At 42.0% G+C, this 22,594-nt stretch overlaps 1 protein-coding gene across 9 annotated transcripts in view; it reads right to left on the bottom strand.

Annotated features, from left to right (window-relative positions):
• LOC143955556 (uncharacterized) overlaps positions 1-22,594 on the bottom strand; it is a 161,137-nt gene that overhangs the window by 48,634 nt on the left and 89,909 nt on the right. The window contains exons 1-4 of one of the 9 annotated variants that reach the window (XM_077465624.1): positions 10,944-11,006; positions 9,924-10,036; positions 9,710-9,807; positions 9,451-9,600 (exon numbers count right to left, since the gene is read on the bottom strand). The exons of 5 other annotated variants lie outside the window; for them this stretch is intronic. In XM_077465624.1, the coding sequence (XP_077321750.1) occupies positions 9,451-9,600; positions 9,710-9,807; positions 9,924-10,008 (333 nt within the window). In that variant the 5' untranslated portion in view covers positions 10,009-10,036; positions 10,944-11,006. Of the gene's footprint in view, positions 1-9,277; positions 9,334-9,450; positions 9,601-9,709; positions 9,808-9,923; positions 10,037-10,943; positions 11,007-22,594 lie in introns of those variants that run through there. 3 more of the 9 variants (XM_077465626.1, XM_077465623.1, XM_077465622.1) reach the window with 3 other exon arrangements.

Genomic DNA, 22,594 nt, shown 5'->3' with positions numbered 1-22,594 from the left:
AAATTCGAACCGTGTATGGCCGGCATAAAAACATTTCATTGATTAAAAAAAAAACAACCACAAAAAACAGCAACAAAAAATTGATAAAAACAAAACAAAAAAGAAAACAAGAATTAACCCAAAATAATCCACCTGATAAACACACACGTGTATAAATGGTAAAGAAGAAGTTGATAAAAAATGGGTCAAAGGTCCATGTCAGTATATTTTTGGCAGGAATTTTTTTTTTTTTTTTAATTTAGCATCAGTGTCGGTGTGTTTTAGGGAAAAAAAAAACGCCCACTATTGTTTCTGGGCTATACTACTGGTACAAACAATAACTAACATACACATATGTGGTATCCCTACGATCGTCAGGAGCAGGAGAATTTTATTATTGTGGGTTGTTCCTTGGTAGTAGGTTATGAAAGCAACAAGAAATATAAAGCTAATATAAAATACTTTTTTTTTTTTCTTTTTACTATTTTGGGCCAGTTTTCCTTTGATAATTAATTTTTTTAAATAAAAAAATCAGGCAATATCGATAACCATTTACCACAAAATAAAAGCCCAATTTGTCCTGGAAAAAATGCGGTACAATACACCTGGAAGCACGAAGTAGTTGTGATGATACGTACGGTTTTACTAATATGTTTATTTCTATCATTATATATATTTATGCCAAAGTTGCAAAATTGGGCTTAAGCATTTATATTTTTTTTACCCTTAGACGTTAAGGGATTAACAACCCATAATTGCCAGATTTTAGCTGTCAGTGGGGGAATCTCGCTGTCAGCTGACAGAACTGAGCCTGAAAGTATCGGTTTCAGGTATCGGAGCATTTGACGAGTACCAATACTCATGTAAATGCTTAATATTATTATTATTTTTGTTACACACAGTTATGTTTATTTTTATCTCTGCAGGGAGAGAGAGAGAAAGAGAGAAAACACAAATGTATCTCCTCCATTCAGAGAGAGAGAAAACACAAATGTATCTCTCCTCAATTCAGAGAGAGAGAAAACACAAATGTATCTCTCCTCAATTCAGAGAGAGAGAAGACACAAATGTATCTCTCCTCAATTCAGAGAGAGAGAAAACACAAATGTATCTCTCCTCAATTCAGAGAGAGAGAAAACACAAATGTATCTCTCCTCAATTCAGAGAGAGAGAAAACACAAATGTATTTCTCCTCAATTCAGAGAGAGAGAAAACACGGGGGTGGGCTTCACAGTAACTGATCACTGGGATAGCCAATCAGAGGCTATCACAACGATCACGTGACCTCGGACTCGATCGCCGCGGGTATACCCGCGATTGTCTCACGGGACGGCTGAATGGAGGAAATGCCGTGTAAACAGCATTTCTCCATTCTGCCTAGCAACTAGTGACGCGGATCTCTGCTCCATGTGATTGGAGCAGAGATCAGTGTTCACTAAATGAAAGCCCAACCCCCCCACAGTTAGTAACACACCCCTAGGAACACTTAACCCCTACACTGCCACCCACTGGTTAACCCTTTCACTGCCAGTGTCATTTACACAGGAATCACTGCATTTATATAGCAGTGATTACTGTATAAATGACAATGGTCCCAAAAATGTGTCAAAAATGTCCGATGGGTCCCCCACAATGTCGCAGTCACAATAAAAATCGCTGATCGCTGCCATTACTAGTAAAAAAATAAATAAAAAATTATTAATAAAAATGCTATAAAACTATCTCTATTTTGTAAACGCTATAACTTTTGCGCAAACCAATCAATAATCGCTTATTGCGATTTTTTTTACCAAAAATATGTAGAAGAATACGTATCGGCCTAAACTGAGGGAAAAAAATGTTTTTTTTATATATATTTGGGGGATATTAATTATAACAAAAAGTAAAAAATAATGCGTTTTTTTTCAAAATTGTCGCTCTATTTTTCTTTATAGCGCAAAAAATAAAAACCGCAGGGGTGATCAAATACCACCAAAAGAAAGCTCTATTTGTGGGGAAAAAAAAGGACGTCAATTTTGTTTGGGAGCCACGTCGCACGACTGCGCAATTGTCAGTTAAATCGACGCAGTGCCGAATCGCAAAAAGTGGTCTGGTCTTTGACCAGCAAAATGGTCCGGTCTGCAAGTGGTTAAAGTGGTGTTTAGAATGCCACCCTTAAAGACAGCGAAAAATATATTTGGTGTCATGCTGCTGGCTTTGCTAAGTGGTGCTGAACCTTGAACTCTGTAGGCATCATAAAATAGGTGGTTCATCAGCCACAGCTCAAGAAACCCCTAGCAACCTCTCAAGGAACCCCAGGGTTCCACTGAACCCTGGTTGAGAATGGCTGGTGTACAGTATCTCCTCCTCATTTGTTGGGAACATGACGTTATATTGAGGAATGGAGATGGACCTTTCATATGGTGTACAGTATCTCCTCCTCATTTGTTGGGAACATGACGTTATATTGAGGAATGGAGATGGACCTTTCATATGGTGTACAGTATCTCCTCCTCATTTGTTGGGAACATGACGTTATATTGAGGAATGGAGATGGACCTTTCATATGGTGTACAGTATCTCCTCCTCATTTGTTGGGAACATGACATTATATTGAGAAATGGAGATGGACCTTTCATATGGTGTACAGTATCTCCTCCTCATTTGTTGGGAACATGACGTTATATTGGGGAATGTAGATGGACTTTTCATATGGTGTACAGTATCTCCTCCTCATTTGTTGGGAACATGACATTATATTGAGGAATGAAGATGGATCTTTCATATGGTGTACAGTATCTCCTCCTCATTTGTTGGGAACATGACATTATATTGAGGAATGGAGATGGACCTTTCATATGGTGTACAGTATCTCCTCATTTGTAGGGAACATGACGTTATATTGAGGAATGGAGATGGACCTTTCATATGGTGTACAGTATCTCCTCCTCATTTGTTGGGAACATGACGTCATATTGAGGAATGGAGATGGACCTTTCATATGGTGTACAGTATCTCCTCCTCATTTGTTGGGAACATGACGTTATATTGAGGAATGGAGATGGACCTTTCATATGATGTACAGTATCTCCTCCTCATTTGTTGGGAACATGACGTTATATTGAGGAATGGAGATGGACCTTTCATATGGTGTACAGTATCTCCTCCTCATTTGTTGGGAACATGACATTATATTGAGGAATGGAGATGGACCTTTCATATGGTGTACAGTATCTCCTCCTCATTTGTTGGGAACATGACGTTATATTGAGGAATGGAGATGGACCTTTCATATGGTGTACAGTATCTCCTCCTCATTTGTTGGGAACATGACGTTATATTGAGGAATGGAGATGGACCTTTCATATGGTGTACAGTATCTCCTCCTCATTTGTTGGGAACATGACGTTATATTGAGGAATGGAGATGGACCTTTCATATGGTGTACAGTATCTCCTCCTCATTTGTTGGGAACATGACGTTATATTGAGGAATGGAGATGGACTTTTCATATGGTGTACAGTATCTCCTCCTCATTTGTTGGGAACATAACATTATATCTAACCACGGTGTGATGTTTTGCGTAATATTTGGTTTTATCGTTCATGTGGTGACCGCCCTACTTTTGAAGTGTATAAAAACCCTGTACTTCTGTTCAATAAACGGTCATTCCTTTGGGTCTACCTCAACATCTTGTCTGTGTACGATGTTTGGGGTAAAAGGGGCTGGTATGAGGTCCCGGTCTGCTGGAACGGTTTGGAGGGCAGGAGGCACTGTTTGGGTGGAAGCATCGAAGAGGGGTGCCAAGGCGTCCCGTCACAAGATAGAAGACTTGCTCCATCAAACTCCACCTAGAAATGAAATATCACTTCTGCCGGGATGTGCCCCTCTAACCAACAATTTCTTGTCCTCCAGACGTTCTATGGACTCAACAGTTCCACCTGGAAAAGCCATCGTACATTTGTCAAAGGAATCAGCAAGTGGGTTCTCTCTGATGTCTCCGCCTTATTTTCTATGTGATCTATTTCCCGAACTGTATCTTTTCTGGTGTTTCAGAAGGTTTCCTTTATGATTGAAACATTTTCCGCACTCTGAACATAAATAAGGACACTCACCCGTGTGAATTCTCTGGTGTTGCACAAGGTTTCCTTTCATAGTGAAACATTTCCCACACTCTGAACATGAGTAAGGACGCTCACCTGTGTGAATTCTCTGGTGTTTAACAAGGTCTCCTTTATAAGAGAAAGATTTCTCGCACGCTAGGCATGCATAATAAGGCTGTTCACCTGTATGAATTCGGTGGTGTCTATGAAGTTCCCTTTTCCCAGTAAAAGATTTCTCGCACTCTGAACATGAATAAGGACGCTCACCCGTGTGAATTCTCTGATGTTCAACAAGATCTCCTTCCCGAGCAAAAGATTTCCCGCACTCTGAGCATGAATAAGGGCGCTCACCAGTGTGAATTCTCTGGTGCCTAATAAGTTTTTGCTTTTTAAGGAAACATTTCCCGCACTCCGAACAAGGGAAAGGACGCTCACCCGTGTGAATTCTCAGGTGTTCAGTAAGATTTACTTTTTTAAGGAAACGTTTCCCGCACTCTGAGCAAGGGAAAGGACGCTCACCCGTGTGAATTCTCAGATGTCTATGAAGGTCTTTTCTTTCAATGAAACATTTCCCGCACTCTGAACATGAATAAGGACGTTCACCCGTGTGAATTTTCTGGTGTATAAAAAGTGCTTCTTTTGTAAGGAAACTTTTCCCGCACTCTGAGCAAGAGAAAGGACGCTCACCTGTGTGAGTTCTCTGGTGGATAATAAGGGTTTCTTTTTTAACAAAACATTTGCCGCACTCTGAACAAGAGAAAGGACGCTCGCCCGTATGAATTATTTGATGGGAAACTAGGACTGCTTTCCGAATGAAACTTTTCTTGCAATCTGGACATGAAAACGGACGTTCACCTGTGTGAATCCTCTGGTGTACAATAAGTTGGTGTTTCTCAGTGAAACATTTCCCGCACTCTGAACATGAAAATGGACGCTCACCAGTGTGAATTTTCTGGTGTTTAGCAAGGTATTTTTTATGAAGGAAGGATTTCCCGCACTCTGAACAAGAATAAGGATTCTCACCTGTGTGAATTCTCTGATGTTCAACAAGATCTCCTTCCTGAGCAAAAGATTTCCCGCACTCTGAGCATGAATAAGGATGCACACCAGTGTGAGTTCTCTGGTGTCTAAGAAGGCTTTCTTTTTTAAGGAAACCTTTCCCGCACTCCAAACATGAGAAAGGACGCTCACAAGTGTGAATTTTCTGGTGCCTGCGAAGGTTTTTGTTTTCAGCGAAAGATTTCCCGCACTCTGAACATGTCAATGAACGCTCTCCTGTGTGAACCCTTAATGAAGATATCTGGGGATTGGATGGATCTGTTGATCTGTGAGAACTTAGATGGACATCTGGAGTCATAGTATGGGATTTCTCAGAAGGTTTCTCAGGATTAGAAGGATCTGTGGATTTTGTCAACCAATCAGAGTTCCCTTTCGGAGAATATTGTGGAATGTCAGTATCTTCTGCCTTACAATCTGGAGATATAATAAGATGTCCCTCCGATGTATTTATATTCCAGGAACACCGTCCATCTGCTGGAAAGCAATATTTAATATAAATCATATCTGTTCTCATACATCTTGTATTCAGAAGTCATATGTATACAATGGGCATGATGGTGAGAGAGAGAAAACTGACTACAAGGGTGAAAAGAAAATGTGAAAAAAGAAAAAACAAATTAAACCATTTAACCAACAAATGGCAGTTCAGTTGCCGGAGTAATTATGTAGGTAAGGTAAACTCCAACTACGGCAGCCCATGTTTGAGAGCCTCACAATAAGTACAACAGGGTCACATGCAGCCCTCAAGTCCTACATTGTCTCTGATACATCAGTTGGATAAAGATAAGAAATTGTAGATAAATCCTTTACATGGTGTACATTATCTCCTCCTCATTTGTTGGGAACATGACGTTATATTGAGGAATGGAGATGGACCTTTCATATGATGTACAGTATCTCCTCCTCATTTGTTGGGAACATGACGTTATATTGAGGAATGGAGATGGACCTTTCATATGGTGTACAGTATCTCCTCCTCATTTGTTGAGAACATGACGTTATATTGAGGAATGGAGATGGACCTTTCATATGGTGTACAGTATCTCCTCCTCATTTGTTGGGAACATGACGTTATATTGAGGAATGGAGATGGACCTTTCATATGGTGTACAGTATCTCCTCCTCATTTGTTGGGAACATGACGTTACATTGAGGAATGGAGATGGACCTTTCATATGATGTACAGTATCTCCTCCTCATTTGTTGGGAACATGACGTTATATTGAGGAATGGAGATGGACCTTTCATATGGTGTACAGTATCTCCTCCTCATTTGTTGGGAACATGACGTTATATTGAGGAATGGAGATGGACCTTTCATATGGTGTACAGTATCTCCTCCTCATTTGTTGGGAACATGACGTTATATTGAGGAATGGAGATGGACCTTTCATATGGTGTACAGTATCTCCTCCTCATTTGTTGGGAACATGACGTTATATTGAGGAATGGAGATGGACCTTTCATATGGTGTACAGTATCTCCTCCTCATTTGTTGGGAACATGACGTTATATTGAGGAATGGAGATGGACCTTTCATAGTCTTCCACAGGAACTTGTTCTAGCAGACTGGAAGAGCTTCTAATATTTGTAAGAATCATTGTAGAATGTTGATTTGGGGAATTATCTGCCTTTTGGAACAAAGAAGGAACTCTTAACTTAATGAATTATGGACACACTTTATGTGGCTTTTCTGTCCTCCTCTGGATCAACTGTCGCTTTGGATTTTTTTTTTTTTTACTCAGTGGATATATGGTACAGTATCAGCTTGTATAACAGTGTAAATTTGCTGTCCCCTCAAAATAACTCATACACACAGCCATTAATGTCTAAACCGCTGGCAACAAAAGTCAGTACACCCCAAAGTGAAAATGTCCAAATTGGGCCCAATTAGCCATTTTCCCTCCCCAGTGTCATGTGACCAGTGTTGCCAACCGTCAGTATTTTTACTGGCAGCAAGTAAAAAACAGTAAAAGGAAAAGGTTGCCAGTAAAATATATGGCTGTGATGCTCGGCTTTGTCCGGAGTCGGCTGAGACCATCTGAGTGCATGTTACCGTGTGATCGGGCGGCTCTGGCGGAGGCAGTGGCTGAGCATGTTGTGTGATGTCATAGTGCAATCAAGCCAACAGAGTGGCCAGAGCCTCGGGTGCGGGTCTGCGGTATGGGAGCAAGGTGGGCTGGGACGGGGACCGTCAGTGCTGTTTAGACTGGAGGGACCATTTGGCTTGGAGAGAGACTATCTGTGACTCAGGAGGGGGGCATGTCAGTGAGGTCACATATCTGTGCTGCTGCACACTGCTGTCACTATCACTGTAAGAGTCAATTTCATGTGTGTGCCGCCCATTCTAATTTCTTGCCCTCCTGACACCTGTCCCTGAGCTACTTACTTACTATATCGAAAATAAAATAAGAAATATATTTTTTTGCCTTATTATCCACCTTAAATCATATCGCTAATTGCATATTGTACTTGTTTGAAGCCTAAATACTCTAATTTGCACTTAAAACTGTAATTTTGTAACTTGTGAAAAAGGCCAGTAAAAACTTGGCTGTGCCGGTAAATTTTGGGTGTTGTGTCAGTAAATTTCAATCTGGTAGGTTGGCAACACTGCATGTGACTCATTCGTGTTACAAGGTCTCAGGTGTGAATGGGGAGCAGGGGTGTTTAAATTTAGTGTTATCGCTCTCACTCTCTCATACTTGTCACTGGAAGTTCAACATGGCACCTCATGGCAAAGAACTCTCTGAGGATCTTAAAAAGGATCTGAAAAAAAGAATTGTTGCTCTACATAAAGATGGCCTAGGCTATAAGAAAATTGCCAAGACCCTGAAACTGAGCTGCAGCAAGGTGGCCAAGACCATACGGCGGTTTAACAGGACAGGTTCCACTCAGAACAGGCCTCACCATGGTCCACCAAAGTTGAGGTCACGTGCTCAGCGTCATATCCAGAGGTTGTCTTTGGGAAATAGAGGTATGAGTGCTGCCAGCATTGCTGCAGAGGTTGAAGGGGTGGGGGGCCAGCCTGTCAGTGCTCAGACCATACTCCGCACACTGCATCAAATTGGTCTGCATGGCTGTCATCCCAGAAGGAAGCCTCTTCTAAAGATGATGCACAAGAAAGACCGCAGACAGTTTGCTGAAGACAAGCAGACTAAGGACATGGATTACTGGAACCATGTCCTGTGGTCTGATGAGACCAAGATAAACGTATTTGGTGTCAGATGGTGACAAGCGTGTGTGGGGGCAACCAGGCGAGGAGGACAAAGACAAGTGTGTCTTGTCTACAGTCAAGCATGGTGGTGGGAGTGTCATGGTCTGGGGCTGCATGAGTGCTGCCGACACTGGGGAGCTACAGATCATTGAGGGAACCATGAATGCCAACATGTACTGTGACATACTGAAGCAGAGCATGATCCCCTCCCTTCAGAGACTGGGCCGCAGGGCAGTATTCCAACATGATAACCACCCCAAACACACCTTCAAGATGACCACTGCCTTGCTAAAGAAGCTGAGGGTAAAGGTGATGGACTGGCCAAGCATGTCTCCAGACCTAAACCCTATTGAGCATATGTGGGGGGATCCTCAAATGGAAGGTGGAGGAGTGGAATGGTCTCTGTGATGTCATCATGGAGGAGTAGAAGAGGACTCCAGTGGCAACCTGTGAAGCTCTGGTGACCTCCATACCCAAGAGGGTTAAGGCCGTGCTGGAAAATAATGGTGGCCACACAAAATATTGACACTTTGGGCCCAATTTGGACATTTTCACTTAGAGGTGTACTCACTTTTTGTTACAATCGGTTTAGACATTAATGGCTGTGTGTTGAGTTATTTTGAGGGGACGGCAAATTTACACTGTTATACAAGCTGTACACTCACTACTTTACATTGTAGACAAGTGTCATTTCTTCAGTGTTGTCACATGAAAAGATAGAATAATATATTTACAAAAATGTGAGGGGTGTACCTACTTCTGTGAGATACTGTATATTTCAATCCATGTAACTACATGCTTTATGCTTAGATAAGTAGAATGTGAACTTTCTTCATTTATTGTTTATGACTTACTTGTGTCCTCATGTAGAGAAGGTTCCTCCGGTTTACTTCCCATAATCCTCTCCCCCTCCTCCATAGACTGCTGATCTCCACTCACCAACCTCTCTTCTTCTTCTTCCTCTTTATGCTCAACTTTGATGTCTTTCCGTTCTTCATTCTAAATTCCAGAGATGATAAAATATAACATCTGGAAACACTGCTGCCAATAATAAGAGATGACATAGAAGAATGTCTTATAGAATTATTTTTGAGTTTGTCACCCTTTCCCATCTACCTGATCATTCTCTGTATAGTGGTGATCTTCCCATGTAGAATTCTGGGAATACAGAGGACAACCCTCCTCCATAGACTGCTGATCTCCACTCACCAACCTCTCTTCTTCTTCCTCTTTAACCTCAACTTTAATGCCTTTTAGTTTTTCACCCTAAACCCCAAAGATGAAAGAATACATTTGTAATAAGGAGCAAGAGACATATAGGAATGTTAACCCATACCGCAAATATTTTTAGGTCTACATGCTCAGTCCCACCTACCTGATGATGGTGGGGGATGGTGTGATCCTCCTGTGTGGAATCCTGGGAATACAGAGGACGGGGACATCTCTCTGGTGGGTTCCCATTACTGGATCCATCTGTAGGAAACACACACACTGACTGAATACATTGTTTCTATGTGTTTATCAGATGATGGGGGATCTAGGTGGAGCCTCCGTACTGCTCTCTCCTTTACAATAAAGTCTCCTCTTACCCGGTGATGTGAGGGGCGGCTGATTGTCCATCATGACGTCCTTGTAGAGATCCTCGTGTCCTTCTAAATACTCCCACTCCTCCATGGAGAAATAGACAGTGATATCCTGACACCTAAGAAAAATCAGGAGATATAATTAGGATGAATCCGGTCTACAAACCAGAGGCTCTGGATGGACAGTTGGATAAATGGTTCTATATTTAGGATGTATCTGGTCTATAAACCAGAGGCTCTGGATGGACAGTTGGATAAATGTTTCTATATTTAGGATGTATCCGGTCTATAAACCAGAGGCTCTGGATGGACATTTGGATAAATGGTTCTATATTTAGGATATATCTGGTCTATAAACCAGAAGCTCTGGATGGACAGCTGGATAAATGGTTCTATATTTAGGATGTATCCGGTCTATAAACCAGAAGCTCTGGATGGACAGTTGGATAAATGGTTCTATATTTAGGATGTATCCAGTCTATAAACCAGAGGCTCTGGATGGACAGTTGGATAAATGGTTCTATATTTAGGATGTATCCGGTCTATAAACCAGAGGCTCTGGATGGACATTTGGATAAATGGTTCTATATTTAGGATATATCTGGTCTATAAACCAGAGGCTCTGGATGGACAGTTGGATAAATGGTTCTGTATTTAGGATGTATCTGGTCTATAAACCAGAGGCTCTGGATGGACAGTTGGATAAATGGTTCTATATTTAGGATGTATCCGGTCTATAAACCAGAGGCTCTGGATGGACATTTGGATAAATGGTTCTATATTTAGGATATATCTGGTCTATAAACCAAAGGCTCTGGATGGACAGTTGGATAAATGGTTCTATATTTAGGATGTATCCGGTCTACAAACCAGAGGCTCTAGATGGAAAGTTGGATAAATGGCTCTATATATGCAGAATGTGTCCTTACTACAATGCATAGCCAACCTCACAGTGACTATGGAGGAAGAGGACGGACATGACGGGGGGGGGTTACTGGGTGTAAATATAAAATAATATCTCATTACCTCCTCTCTACTTTCTTCCCACTCTTTTAGTAGGAACTTCCTGGTTATGCTTCAAAAACACTTCCTGCCTGTAGCCTACATCACTTCCTGTCTGCAACTTACATCACTTCCTGTTTGTTCCAACTGACATCACCACCTTGCGTTGAAGATATATACTGCAGCCTACGTTAGGTTTCATCATTTTGCCCGCTGCTTTTCAGACAGATACTTTTTATATATTTTGATATAGCAGTTGTTTCATTTTTATTATGTTCTAGCGTTTTATTGGATTTCTGTTGGATTTATTTTTCTTTTATTTCCCATTTTTTCTGCCTTTCCTTTTTCCGCAGTCAGTCTTCTAAAAAAGATCATCCTTTGATCGTATTAATGGCTTGGATGAATTTCATCTATTTCAGTTGAATTGGCTGCTTTTCAGAAAATGTGCTTTATGTTCAGCCAGATACTTTTTATATATTTTGATATAGCTGTTGCTTCATTTTTATTATGTTCTAGCGTTTTTTTTTTTGTTGTTGGATTTTTCTTTTCATTTTTTCTGCATTTCCTCTTTCCGCTGTCAGTTAATCTTCTAATAAGATGATCATTTGATCATATTGAAGGTTTGGATGAAATTGAAAATCCATTTCAGTTGACTTGGGTGGTTAAGTTGAAATGCCGACACGTGGAAGTGGTCCGTTTCCTCAATAAGGGGTTCCTCTGCTAACCATTACCAGTTCCGCTTTCTCTGCTATAAATGTTTTGGATGTGACGTTGCTCGCTGACCTCCAGTCCCTTCTGAGGGGAAACGCGATGGGTGGAGACAGCGGTGACGTCAGGACGCTCGGTCCATGTTGCAGGCGGCTGTGCTTACACTATTGTGTGCGCTTTTAACCAAGAGTTTTCTCTCTAAGTGCAATTCCCTTTTTTATTAAAAGTTGTTATTGGTAATTTGCTATGAGTCCTCCTTTCTGATTTCATCACCCTGTGGACCGGGAACCTGTGACCACGTGGAACTGCTGAGAGGTGGCTGTGTGGAGTGGTGGGGCTTATCCCAGCAGTGGTGTTCTCATGTGTGCACTCGATCCTTTTGGATGTGGTAAGAGGCCATACATATGTTGCGATGGGATCATCTTAGGGTGTATATTAAGAATTTGCACATGTCATTCACTCTCTTTTTGTATTGAGACAACACAACCTTCACTTCGTCTTTTATTCACTAATATCCTGGTATTCAAGGATTTTAGGTGCAGCAGTCTTAGCAAATTGGTCAAGCGCAGCCCAGATTAATATCCACAATCCCTATTATTGAATACACATTGGATTTGCAGCTGGCCCAATATGGATGTCTTTGACTACCATAGTTCCCGTAGGATTGTGGTAGAGATTTTTGATACAGTGCCCCTACGAGGCCACTGAATTAAGGAGTACCTTCATGAGTGAATTAAGGAGTATCTTCATGAGATTGAAGAATATAATGGTGGCGGAGATGCATGCCTAATGGGACATTGTGTTTTTACAATGTTACATTGAGGAGAAGATGGTCCCCAGAAGTCTTCAGTGGAATATTTGCTCAGACCAAGGGGATGGTGATTTATTAGGATGGTTTCAGTTTTTCAATGATGCAGGCTTGGATTTCCTCAATTTCCTACTCGAGAGGAAGAGAGGGAAGGTCGCCAGATTGACCAAGGAAATTGGTGACATCAAGGAAAAACTGAATCTTTTTCTTCAGGAGGAAGCTTATCGACTTTATAATCAAGAGCTAAAGGAGATTTTAGCTATTGAGAAGGAAGAACAGAGAATTCAAAAGCGGAAAAAAATATTTTAGAAACTTAGAAGATTATAAGCGGAATTCTTTTTTTTTAAGTGCAGAAACAGGTGGGAGGTGATGCAGATCCCATTCCTGCAATACCAAGTACGTCAAGTGGCCCCAACTCCATAGGAAGAAGTGGTAGTGGGAATTATGACTCCCAGGACAGGGGGAGAGAGCCACCACATAGAACATCAGGTACTAGTGTATCTGAACAGGGCACTAGATCGATCCCGAAGTTCAGACCTTTAAGGGACCACACTCCCGCATGGGGGAAACAGGCAAAGGGCAGATAGGGTGCGCCACCCCAATTCTAGGGGCAGTTTGGAAAAGGAAGAAATCCTCTTGACCCTTCCCCTCTAAGCCCTTGTACACACGGTCGGAGATTCTGACGGAATGTGTCCGATCGGACCGTTTTGTCAGATATTCCGACTGTGTGTGGTCTCCACCGGACTGTGGATACTCCGACGGACCAAATTTTCTAACTTGGTAAAAATTTTCCGACCAAATGCTCCGATCGGACATACTCCGATCATGTGTAGAGAATTCCGATCGGACAAAGTGCCACGCATGCTCAGATCAAATTCCTACACCAAAGCAATTGGCTACTAGCCTGAACGTAGTCCTGTCGTAATGAAATAACGTCATCACGTTCTGCACGATCGGATTTCCCGACAACTTCTTCCGACCGTGTGTATACAACAGTTTCGGACAAAATCCGACGGATTTGGTTGTCGGAATCTCCGATCGTGTGTACAAGGGCATAGAATACCTCACCAGCGGACTTACCGATCTCCTGGAAAGGGTCAGGTAGACTACACTGGGGGATATATGGGACCCCCATATCCCTACATAGCACCCCAAGTCTCATCATACAATATATATATATATTTATATATAACCAAAGGGAAGAGGAAGATGATGACTGATTCACTTTATGAAACCTATCCCATGACCCCTTTAAGTTCCAAACCACAAGGTTTTTTAGGGAGCGGACAAGGGAAGGGAAAAAAAACAAAAAAAAACAAGGGGGTGCAGGGGAGGGAGAAGACATTCCAAGAAAAAGGAAAAGATAAGGCGGTGAGGGTTTTTCTTTCTTTTATTCACTAATATCCTGGTATTCAATGGCTTTAGGTGTGGCAGTCGTAGCAAATTGGCCAAGCGCAGCCCAGATTAATATCCACAAAACAGATACTTAGACGTCTTCACCGTCGGATGAGTTGGTACTACAGAGCACCTTTGATCAGAGCACAGATAAAATATCCGTAATGTAGGAGTTTTCTGTGTACAACAGTGGGACCGTGACTATATCTGCTGTTCCAGACCAAGAGGACGCTAACCAGATTGTAGATCGCAAATATCCCTCATGAGACAGAAGACCTGAGACAGGATGAAAAACCAACAGAAATCTTATCATTGCATTAAAAACCATAACTCACCAAACGATGTATTGGAAAACAAATTGGTATTGGTGGAGTTGCCAGATATCACCGGTGTATTTGAACAGAATGGTAATTTTGTTGACAATGAAGAAAACCTGGTTGCATGTAACAAATCTCGAGGATCGGGACAGTTGGTGGTGGAGTGTCACGTGCCAGAGAAGTTGGTGTACAGTGGGATTGCTGCTGAAGATGACTACTCCGCTATGTGCATTTCCTCTGCAGGCACGGCCCTGCAAAACGCTAACAACCACTATGAGCATCGCTGACTGAGGGTTTACTTGATGGTCAGATTGATTGGCCTGATAATAGGATATGACAGATGCCAGAAGGTGTCGGGGATAAAATGTTTAGTAATAAGTGTATTGACTTAATAGTGATTTGAGAGATAGACAACGTAGTAAGAGTAAGAGGAGGCCTCCTACGGTTTCTGAACGGTAGATTGGGGAAAGATCTCCCAGTGTAGGAAGTGCCAGGGAAGTCCTTACTGGCCACTTATCTGCACATGAAGAATGAACTAGATCAATTATCGTGAATCTCCGTTCTGCAGGGGGCCCTGAGATGCAGTGTTTACCACTGAGAAGGGCAGACCGAAGGCATAAAGTTAACCCTTCAACACAACCTCCGTCACTGGCCACCATCACCACTAAGTCTCCTGAACTGGTTCCTCCTCCTGTTTGGCAGAAGTTCCACCAAACACCTGCAAGGCCTCACATATTCGTGGCCCAGACCCAGTCCCCTGGGAAGCTCCATTCTGCAGTGGGTCCTGAGATAGGGTCCTTACCACTGAGAAGGGCACACCAAAGGCACAAAGTTACCACTCCAACAGAATTTCCATCACCGGCCACCACCGCCACTAAGTCTCCTGAACTAGATGCTTCTCCTTCTGCTTTGTAGAAGTTCCACCAAACAACTGCGAGGCCTCACATATTCGTGGGTTCAGACCCTGTCCCTGAGAAGCTCCGTTCTGCAGTGGGCCCTGAGATAGGGTCCTTACCACTGAGAAGACAGACCAAAGGCATGAAGTCACCCCTCCAACAGAACCACTGGCCACCACTAAGGGGGTTATTTATGAAGCTGGAGAGTGCAAAATCTGGTGCAACTCTACAAAGAAACCAATCAGCGTCCAGGTTTTAAAGAGGAAGTAAACCCTAATGGATTTACTTCCTCTTTGTTTTCCTGCAAAGGTAAAGCATAATGGCCATGTTACTCTCCAGCTTCATAAATAACCCCCTTAGTGGTGGCCAGTGGTTCTGTGTTCCATGTTATGTGTCACTTACCTGACACAGGAGCCAGAGATGTCACGTGGGCGGCACAGTGGTGTAGTGGTTAGCACTCTCACCTAGCAGTAAAAAGGGTTGCTTGTTCGAATCCCAACCATGACACTACCTGCCTGGAGTTTGCATGTTCTCCCTGTGCCTGCGTGGGTTTTCTCCGGGTTCTCTGGTTTCCTCCCACACTCCAAAGACACGCAGGTAGGTTAATTGGCTTCTATCCAAAATTGGCCATAGTATATGAATGGGGACATTGGATTGTGAGCTCCTTCAGGGTAGGGACCGATGTGAGTGTGCAATGTACAGGGATAGGGCCAATTGTAGACACTCAGGTTGAACTGGATGGACTGGTGTCTTTATTCAACCTTACTAACTATGTCACCACAGTTCCCTCTTCCACGGAGCGTCCATCTTCTTTCTGGGTATTGTGGCTCCGGTGCTGTGATTGGCCGGAGCCGCGATGACATCACTCCTGTGCATGCGCACGGGAGCCGCCACTAATGGCATATCACCGTTAGCAGCGTCTGCTCGCCTCTGTCTATGCATGCGCCGCAGCCTGCCGTGCCTGACTTATTGCAAATGTCTCCTAAACCGTGTAGGTTTAGGAGATTTTTCTTGGACCTACAAGTAAGCCTTAATCTAGGCTTGCCTGTAGGTCAAAGTGGTCTGTAAGGGTTTACAACCACTTTAATGCCAAAGCTTAACTAAACAAACCGAAGTTAGAAGCTGATTGGCTACCACACACAGCTGCACCAGATTCTGAGTTAGGGTTGCCACCTTTTCTTCATGCCAAACCCGAACACTTTTGCAGCACAGGGCAATATAATATTTTTATTTTTTTGCTGTAAACACTATAGGATTATAAAGGATCTGGCAAACATTTAGATACCCCAAGGAGAGTAGTAATGTAGCGCACAAACCGTGCCGTGGCAAACAGTAGGTATGGCCAAATTGCTGACATTATCACCCCACCCTTCAGTCAAACCTGCCCCCAAACAGCTGCCCGCAGCTCCCGGATGGCAACAGATTTGTGTATGACTATCTCGGTTACTTGGGGAGCCACAGCCTAGTCTGAATAATGCGTCCGGGTTTCGGGTGGACTGAGACCTGGACACATGATTCAAAACCCGAACTGTCCGGGTGAACCCTGGACAGGTGGCAACCCTATTCTGAGTGTACTAGTTTTACTAAATCTACTCCTAAGTCTCCTGAACTAGATGCTCCTCCTGTTTTGCAGAAGTTCCACTACTTTACTTTCTTGACTATCAGCAGAATTATACACTTCATTCCTCGCTAGAATTCACCTGATTCCTTAGTAAAGTGACCTGATCAGACATTGTTCAATGAACAGAACTCTTTTACTGAAGTTGTCATTTTTGCACTTCTTACATGGTTCAGTAATATAACACTGAATATAATGGCGGTTGCAAAATTCCTTCATCAAAGATTACCCACTCTTTAATGGCAACATAAACTGAGGTACTGTGTGTACCTCGAGCTACCCTGTTTCCCCAAAAATATGACCTAGCGTGATGTCTGCAATATAAGCCCTACCCAGTTTCCCCTAAAATAAGCCCTACCCTGAAAATAAAACCTACAAGGACTTTAACTAGGGCTTATTTGGGGGGGTAGGGCTTATATTGCAGCCATCACCGACAATCACGCTAGGTCTTATTTTCGGGGAAACAGGGTATGGCACTACCCAAAGGGATGGCTGTTCAGTCTCTACTTATTTCCATTCTCAGGTCCCCAAAAATTGAAAAAATATCTCCGCTCAATAACAACTACATTGCTACACATGTGGGCTTCCTCCCTGCTGTTAGAAAACACAGGGACCCGTACAAATGATATTTTCATTTAAAAAAAACAAAAACACTAAAATCATTATTAGTGGGCAGCAGGGGGAATCGAATCCTGGACAGGGAAGAGGATCGGTGGGCAATTACTGGAACCGATCCCATGTGTCTCCCCCTGCAGCAGCTAAAAGCCGATGGGAGGGAGAGAAGGAGAAGCCAGCTTTTAGCTGCTGCAGGGAGAGGCACCTACGGCAGTGGTCATCAACTCCTGTCCTCAGGGCCCACTAACAGGCCAGGTTTGCAAGATAACTAAAATACATCACAGGTGATATAATTTGCTGCTCAGCGATTGCACTATTCTAGTCTGCATCTCCCCCAAGGTAATACTTAAAAACCTGGCCTGTTAGTGGGCCCTGAGGACGGGGGTTGATGATCACTGACCTAGGGGGTCAGTTCCTCTAACCACCCCTCCTGATTTACCAATCACCCCCTCTACTGCCCATATCTCATTCCCCTGATGGCATGGGCCTCCGCACAGGAGGACTGGTGCTACCCCCTTATCAGCGGCCCTGACAACGCCTACTGGGCATTTGCAGTAGTGGTGCCACTTATCTACAGCACTGGAACCTACATTTATCCACTGCTGAACCTTCTTTTTTTTTTGCAATCCTCTACATTTGCTTTTTTTTTGTATCAAATCCTTTTTATTCATTATTTAAGAAAAAACATTTTTATTTAAATCATTCAGAACAACAATACAATATTTTACCATCTTACATCCCTATTCCCCCCCCCCCCCAAAAAAAAAACAAAAAACGCAGACATTTTAAAATACAAGTTATTTTATAATTATCTACTCAAATATTCCTAGAGACTATTTTCTTTTCCTTCTTCCCTATCCATTTATGACATACCATCATTTCCATATCTTATCGAATTTATACATACATGCCCTCCTTACATATGTTGACTTTTCCTTCATTAACGTGTTATTAATCTCTCTTTTCCACTCTTCGTGGGTACAGGGAAAGGGTGACAACCAGCAAACATATATACAGTTCCTATTAGCGCTACAATCTCTTAGTCATGTGCATTGGCATGTACCACCTGAAAAATATATAGTAAACTAAGTTCCAGTGCAGCTACCAACCACTGGAAAAATGGATATCAGGATACAGAAAACAAAAAGCAACGCACGCTGGAAATCGCATGAAAACGTATTTATTCTTTAGATAAGCAACATAATGAATTTATTGCACTAAGAGTCAAATATAAAAAGTTGCAGCAACCTTAGCTCTATTAGTCCAAGATTATTCGACATAGGGAGAAAAGATTCGACAGAGAGAAAAGATTCGACATAGAGAAAAGATTCGACATTATAGAGACGAAAGATTCGACATTATAGAGACAATAGCAAAAAAGTTAGAATGTGCCTAACCTAACTCTATTAGTCCAAGATTATTCGACATAGAGAGAAAAGCTTCGACATAGAGAGTAAAGATTCAACATTATATAGACAATAGCAAAAAAGGTTGAATGTGCCTAACCTAACTCTATTAGTCCAAGATTATTTGACATAGACAGAAAAGATTCGACAGAGAAAAGATTCGACATTATAGAGACAATAGCAAAAAAAGTTAGAATGTGCCTAACCTAACTCTATTAGCACAAGATTATTCGACATAGAGAGAAAAGATTCGACAGAGAGAGAAAAGCTTCAACATCGAGAGAAAAGATTCAACATTATAGAGACAATAGCAAAAAAAGGTTGAATGTGCCTAACCTAACTCTATTAGCACAAGATTATTCGACATAGAGAGAAAAGATTTGACAGAGAGAGAAAAGCTTCAACATAGAGAGAAAAGATTCAACATTATAGAGACAATAGCAAAAAAAGGTTGAATGTGCCTAACCTAACTCTATTAGTCCAAGATTAGACATAGAGAGAAAAGATTTGACAGAGAGAAAAGATTCAACATAGAGAGAAAAGATTCAACATTATAGAGACAATAGCAAAAAAAGGTTGAATGTGCCTAACCTAACTCTATTAGTCCAAGATTAGACATAGAGAGAAAAGATTCGACATAGAGAGAAAAGATTCAACATTATAGAGACAATAGCAAAAAAGGTCGAATGTGCCTAACCTAACTCTATTAGTCCAAGATTATTTGACATAGAGAGAAAAGATTCAACAGAGAAAAGATTCGACAGAGAGAAAAGATTCGACATTATAGAGACAATAGCAAAAAAGGTCGAATGTGCCTAACCTAACTCTATTAGCACAAGATTATTCGACATAGAGAGAAAAGATTTGACATAGAGAGAAAAGATTCGACATTATAGAGGCAATAGCAAAAAAGGTCGATTGTGCCTAACCTAACTCTATTAGTCCAAGATTATTCGACATAGGAGAGAAAAGATTCGACATAGAGAGAAAAGATTCGACATGAAGATTCGAAGAAGCAGTCGCCAAGCGCGGACATTTATGGTCAAATGCTCCGCCCATAGGCTATAGAAAAATTCTAATGTTGGTTGACTAGTAACATTAATAAATAGAATTATTACTAGTGTCATACATTAGAATTCTACTATAGCTTGTAGGTGGAACATTCGACCGGAAAATTACGATCACGACGTCGTATAGTTTAGCTGCTCCATCGAATCTTCTTAGAACATTCGACAGACACCATAAGCCTTCAATGACAGCTTCGACCTTAATTATTTCGGCTTTTCAGACTAATGCATTTTTTAACTAAACAAAATAAATAAAAACTAATTTCGGGAGTAACTAAATAAATGTATTTTTCAGACGAAAACAAAATTCCGAATCAAAATATTTAAGTGTGCACGTGTCTACAAACAACCTACAATACAAAAAAAAAAAAAAAGTGTACAGAATGATTTGAGAGATGTAACATGTATGTGAACCTGCAACTATGGAGGAAATCTGGACCTCCATTTTACGTCCAGTATTTCTTTTTTGTATAAAATTTATATCATTATCAATACACAATGGACCAATTTCCCTGTTATCAGACAGATTATATTTGAGCTAAAGAATGAAACAAATATAATGAAAAACAACAGTTTGATTTTTAATATTATGTATACATTTATTATTTGTATATTTTAATATTTAGAATTATTTAAAAAATCTAAAGAATGGAAAACAGACTTAAAGGGGTTGTAAAGGTTTGTTTTTTATTTTCTAAATAGGTTCCTTTAAGCTAGTGCATTGTTGGTTCACTTACCTTTTCCTTCCATTTCCCTTCTAAATGTTTTTTTTTCTTTGTCTGAATTTCTCATTTCCTGTTTCTCCTCAGTAAACTTCACACCATCATCCGAGCGGTGTTTAGTCAGCCGGAACAGCTTATTGAGGAGGAACCGGAAGTGAGAAATTCAGACAAAGAAAACAAAGAAAAAAAAACATTTAGAAGGGAAATCGAAGGAAAAGGTAAGTGAACCAACAATGCACTAGCTTAAAAGAACCTATTTAGAAAATAAAAAAATTAACCTTTACAACCCCTTTAAGATTGATGAACATGGGTGTACTCAAGCATAAGCCATTTGCCCGCATGGGGGTGCACAGGTGTTCCGTGGATCCCCATGCAGGCAGGTTCCATCCACGTCAATTGGGACGGAGCGTCAGCCCGGGGAATGGCGGCAAACTACGATGCTTAAAATTCTCCATAGGCGACGCTTGAAACTTTTTAGAGTGGCACAGGAGGTCTGGTGCCAGAATTATTGCTCTCGCTCTGACGTTCGTGACAATACCTCAAGTGTGGTGCGATCACCGTTTACATGCATTCGGGAGTAACGTATGTGTTCGCATTTGCACGTAAGCACGGCAGGAGCGGGGGCACTTTAAATGTAGTTTTTATTAATTATTTATATTTTTTATACTTTTTATTTTTGCACTAACTTTATCGCTATCACAAGGGAAGAACAACATCCCTTGTGGCAGCAAGGGCCATGACAGGTCCTCTTTATGGAGAGATTTAGGGTCTATTAGACCCCAGATCTCTCCTCTGGTCCTCCATGCAGCCAATCAGAGATCGGTCTGATTGGCTACTTTCCTGGCCGCTGGTGGCCAGGTAAGCAAAAGGGGCAGAACGGGAAGTGATGAATCTATTCATCCCTTCTGGTTTCCAGGGTTACAGAGAGAGGGGAACGACGTCAGTTCCTCTCTATCTCGCTCTACAGGGCAGCCATCGCTGCCGGTCGCACCATTCCCAGCCTCCAAAATGGGGTGGTAGAAAGGGGGGGTGGAACCCCTTTCCACCACCCGCAGAAGCAATGGAGTGGCTAATCGGCCACTCAGATCACTTCTGCAATAAAGAGAATCGCTGCCTAAAAAAGAATGATACCGGGACGATGCCTGTAGGTTCACCCAACATCCCGGTATAACCACTCAAACCAGAGGACGCCCATGTATGTACCATGGGAAGGAAGTGGTTAAGGTTATATACTTTCCTATTTACTAATGCCAGCAGCATGAGTATTAAAAATAATCAATGTTGATTGAGAGAGTGTTCCACTTTAATCCATGTGTTTATGGACCTTGCTTTGTGCACTGGTCCAAATCATTTGGTGGAGGGGGGATTATGGTGTGGGGGTTGTTTTTCAGGGGTTGGGTTTGGCCCCTTAGTTCCAGTGAAGGGAACTCTTAAGTCGTCAGAATACCAAGACATTCTGGACAATTTCATGCTAACAACTTTGTGGGAACAGTTTGGGGATGTCCCCTTTCTGTTCCAACATGACTGCGCACCACAAAGCAAGGTCCATAAAAACATGGATGAGCGAGTTTGGGGTGTAGGAACTTGACTGGCCTACACAGAGTCCTGACCTCAACCCAACAGAACACCTATGGGATGAATTAGAGAGGAGACTGTGAGCCAGGCCTTCCCATCGAAGTCCAGTCTCGCTCATCTTTATGGACCTTGCTTTGGGCACTGGTGCGCAGTCATGTTGGAACACGAAGTGGCCATCCCCAAACTGTTCCCACAAAGATGGGAGCATGAAATTGTACAAATGTCTTGGTATGCTGACAATCCTTTGGTTGGGCGAGTTTGGCCCCTTAGTTCCAGTGAAGGGAATGTGACTGCGCCAGTGCACAAAGCAAGGTCCATAAAGATATGGATGAGCGAGTTTGGGGTGGAGGAACTTGAATGACCTCAACCCGATAGAACACGTTTGGGATGAATTAGAGTGGAGACTGCGAGCCAGGCCTTCTCGCCCAACATGCCTGACCTCACAAATGCTCTTCTGGAAGAATGGTCAAACATTCCCATAGACACACTCCTATACCTTGTGGACGGCCTTCCCAGAAGAGTTGAAGCTGTTATAGCTGTAATGGGTG

The sequence above is a fragment of the Lithobates pipiens genome, unplaced genomic scaffold (assembly GCF_037356315.1).
Source record: "Lithobates pipiens isolate NorthernLeopardFrog02 unplaced genomic scaffold, aLitPip1_a1.2 Scaffold_35, whole genome shotgun sequence".
Classification (NCBI taxonomy): domain Eukaryota; kingdom Metazoa; phylum Chordata; class Amphibia; order Anura; family Ranidae; genus Lithobates; species Lithobates pipiens.
The sequence above is the reverse complement of the archived record's forward strand: the minus strand, read 5'-3'. Positions and strand labels throughout refer to the sequence as shown.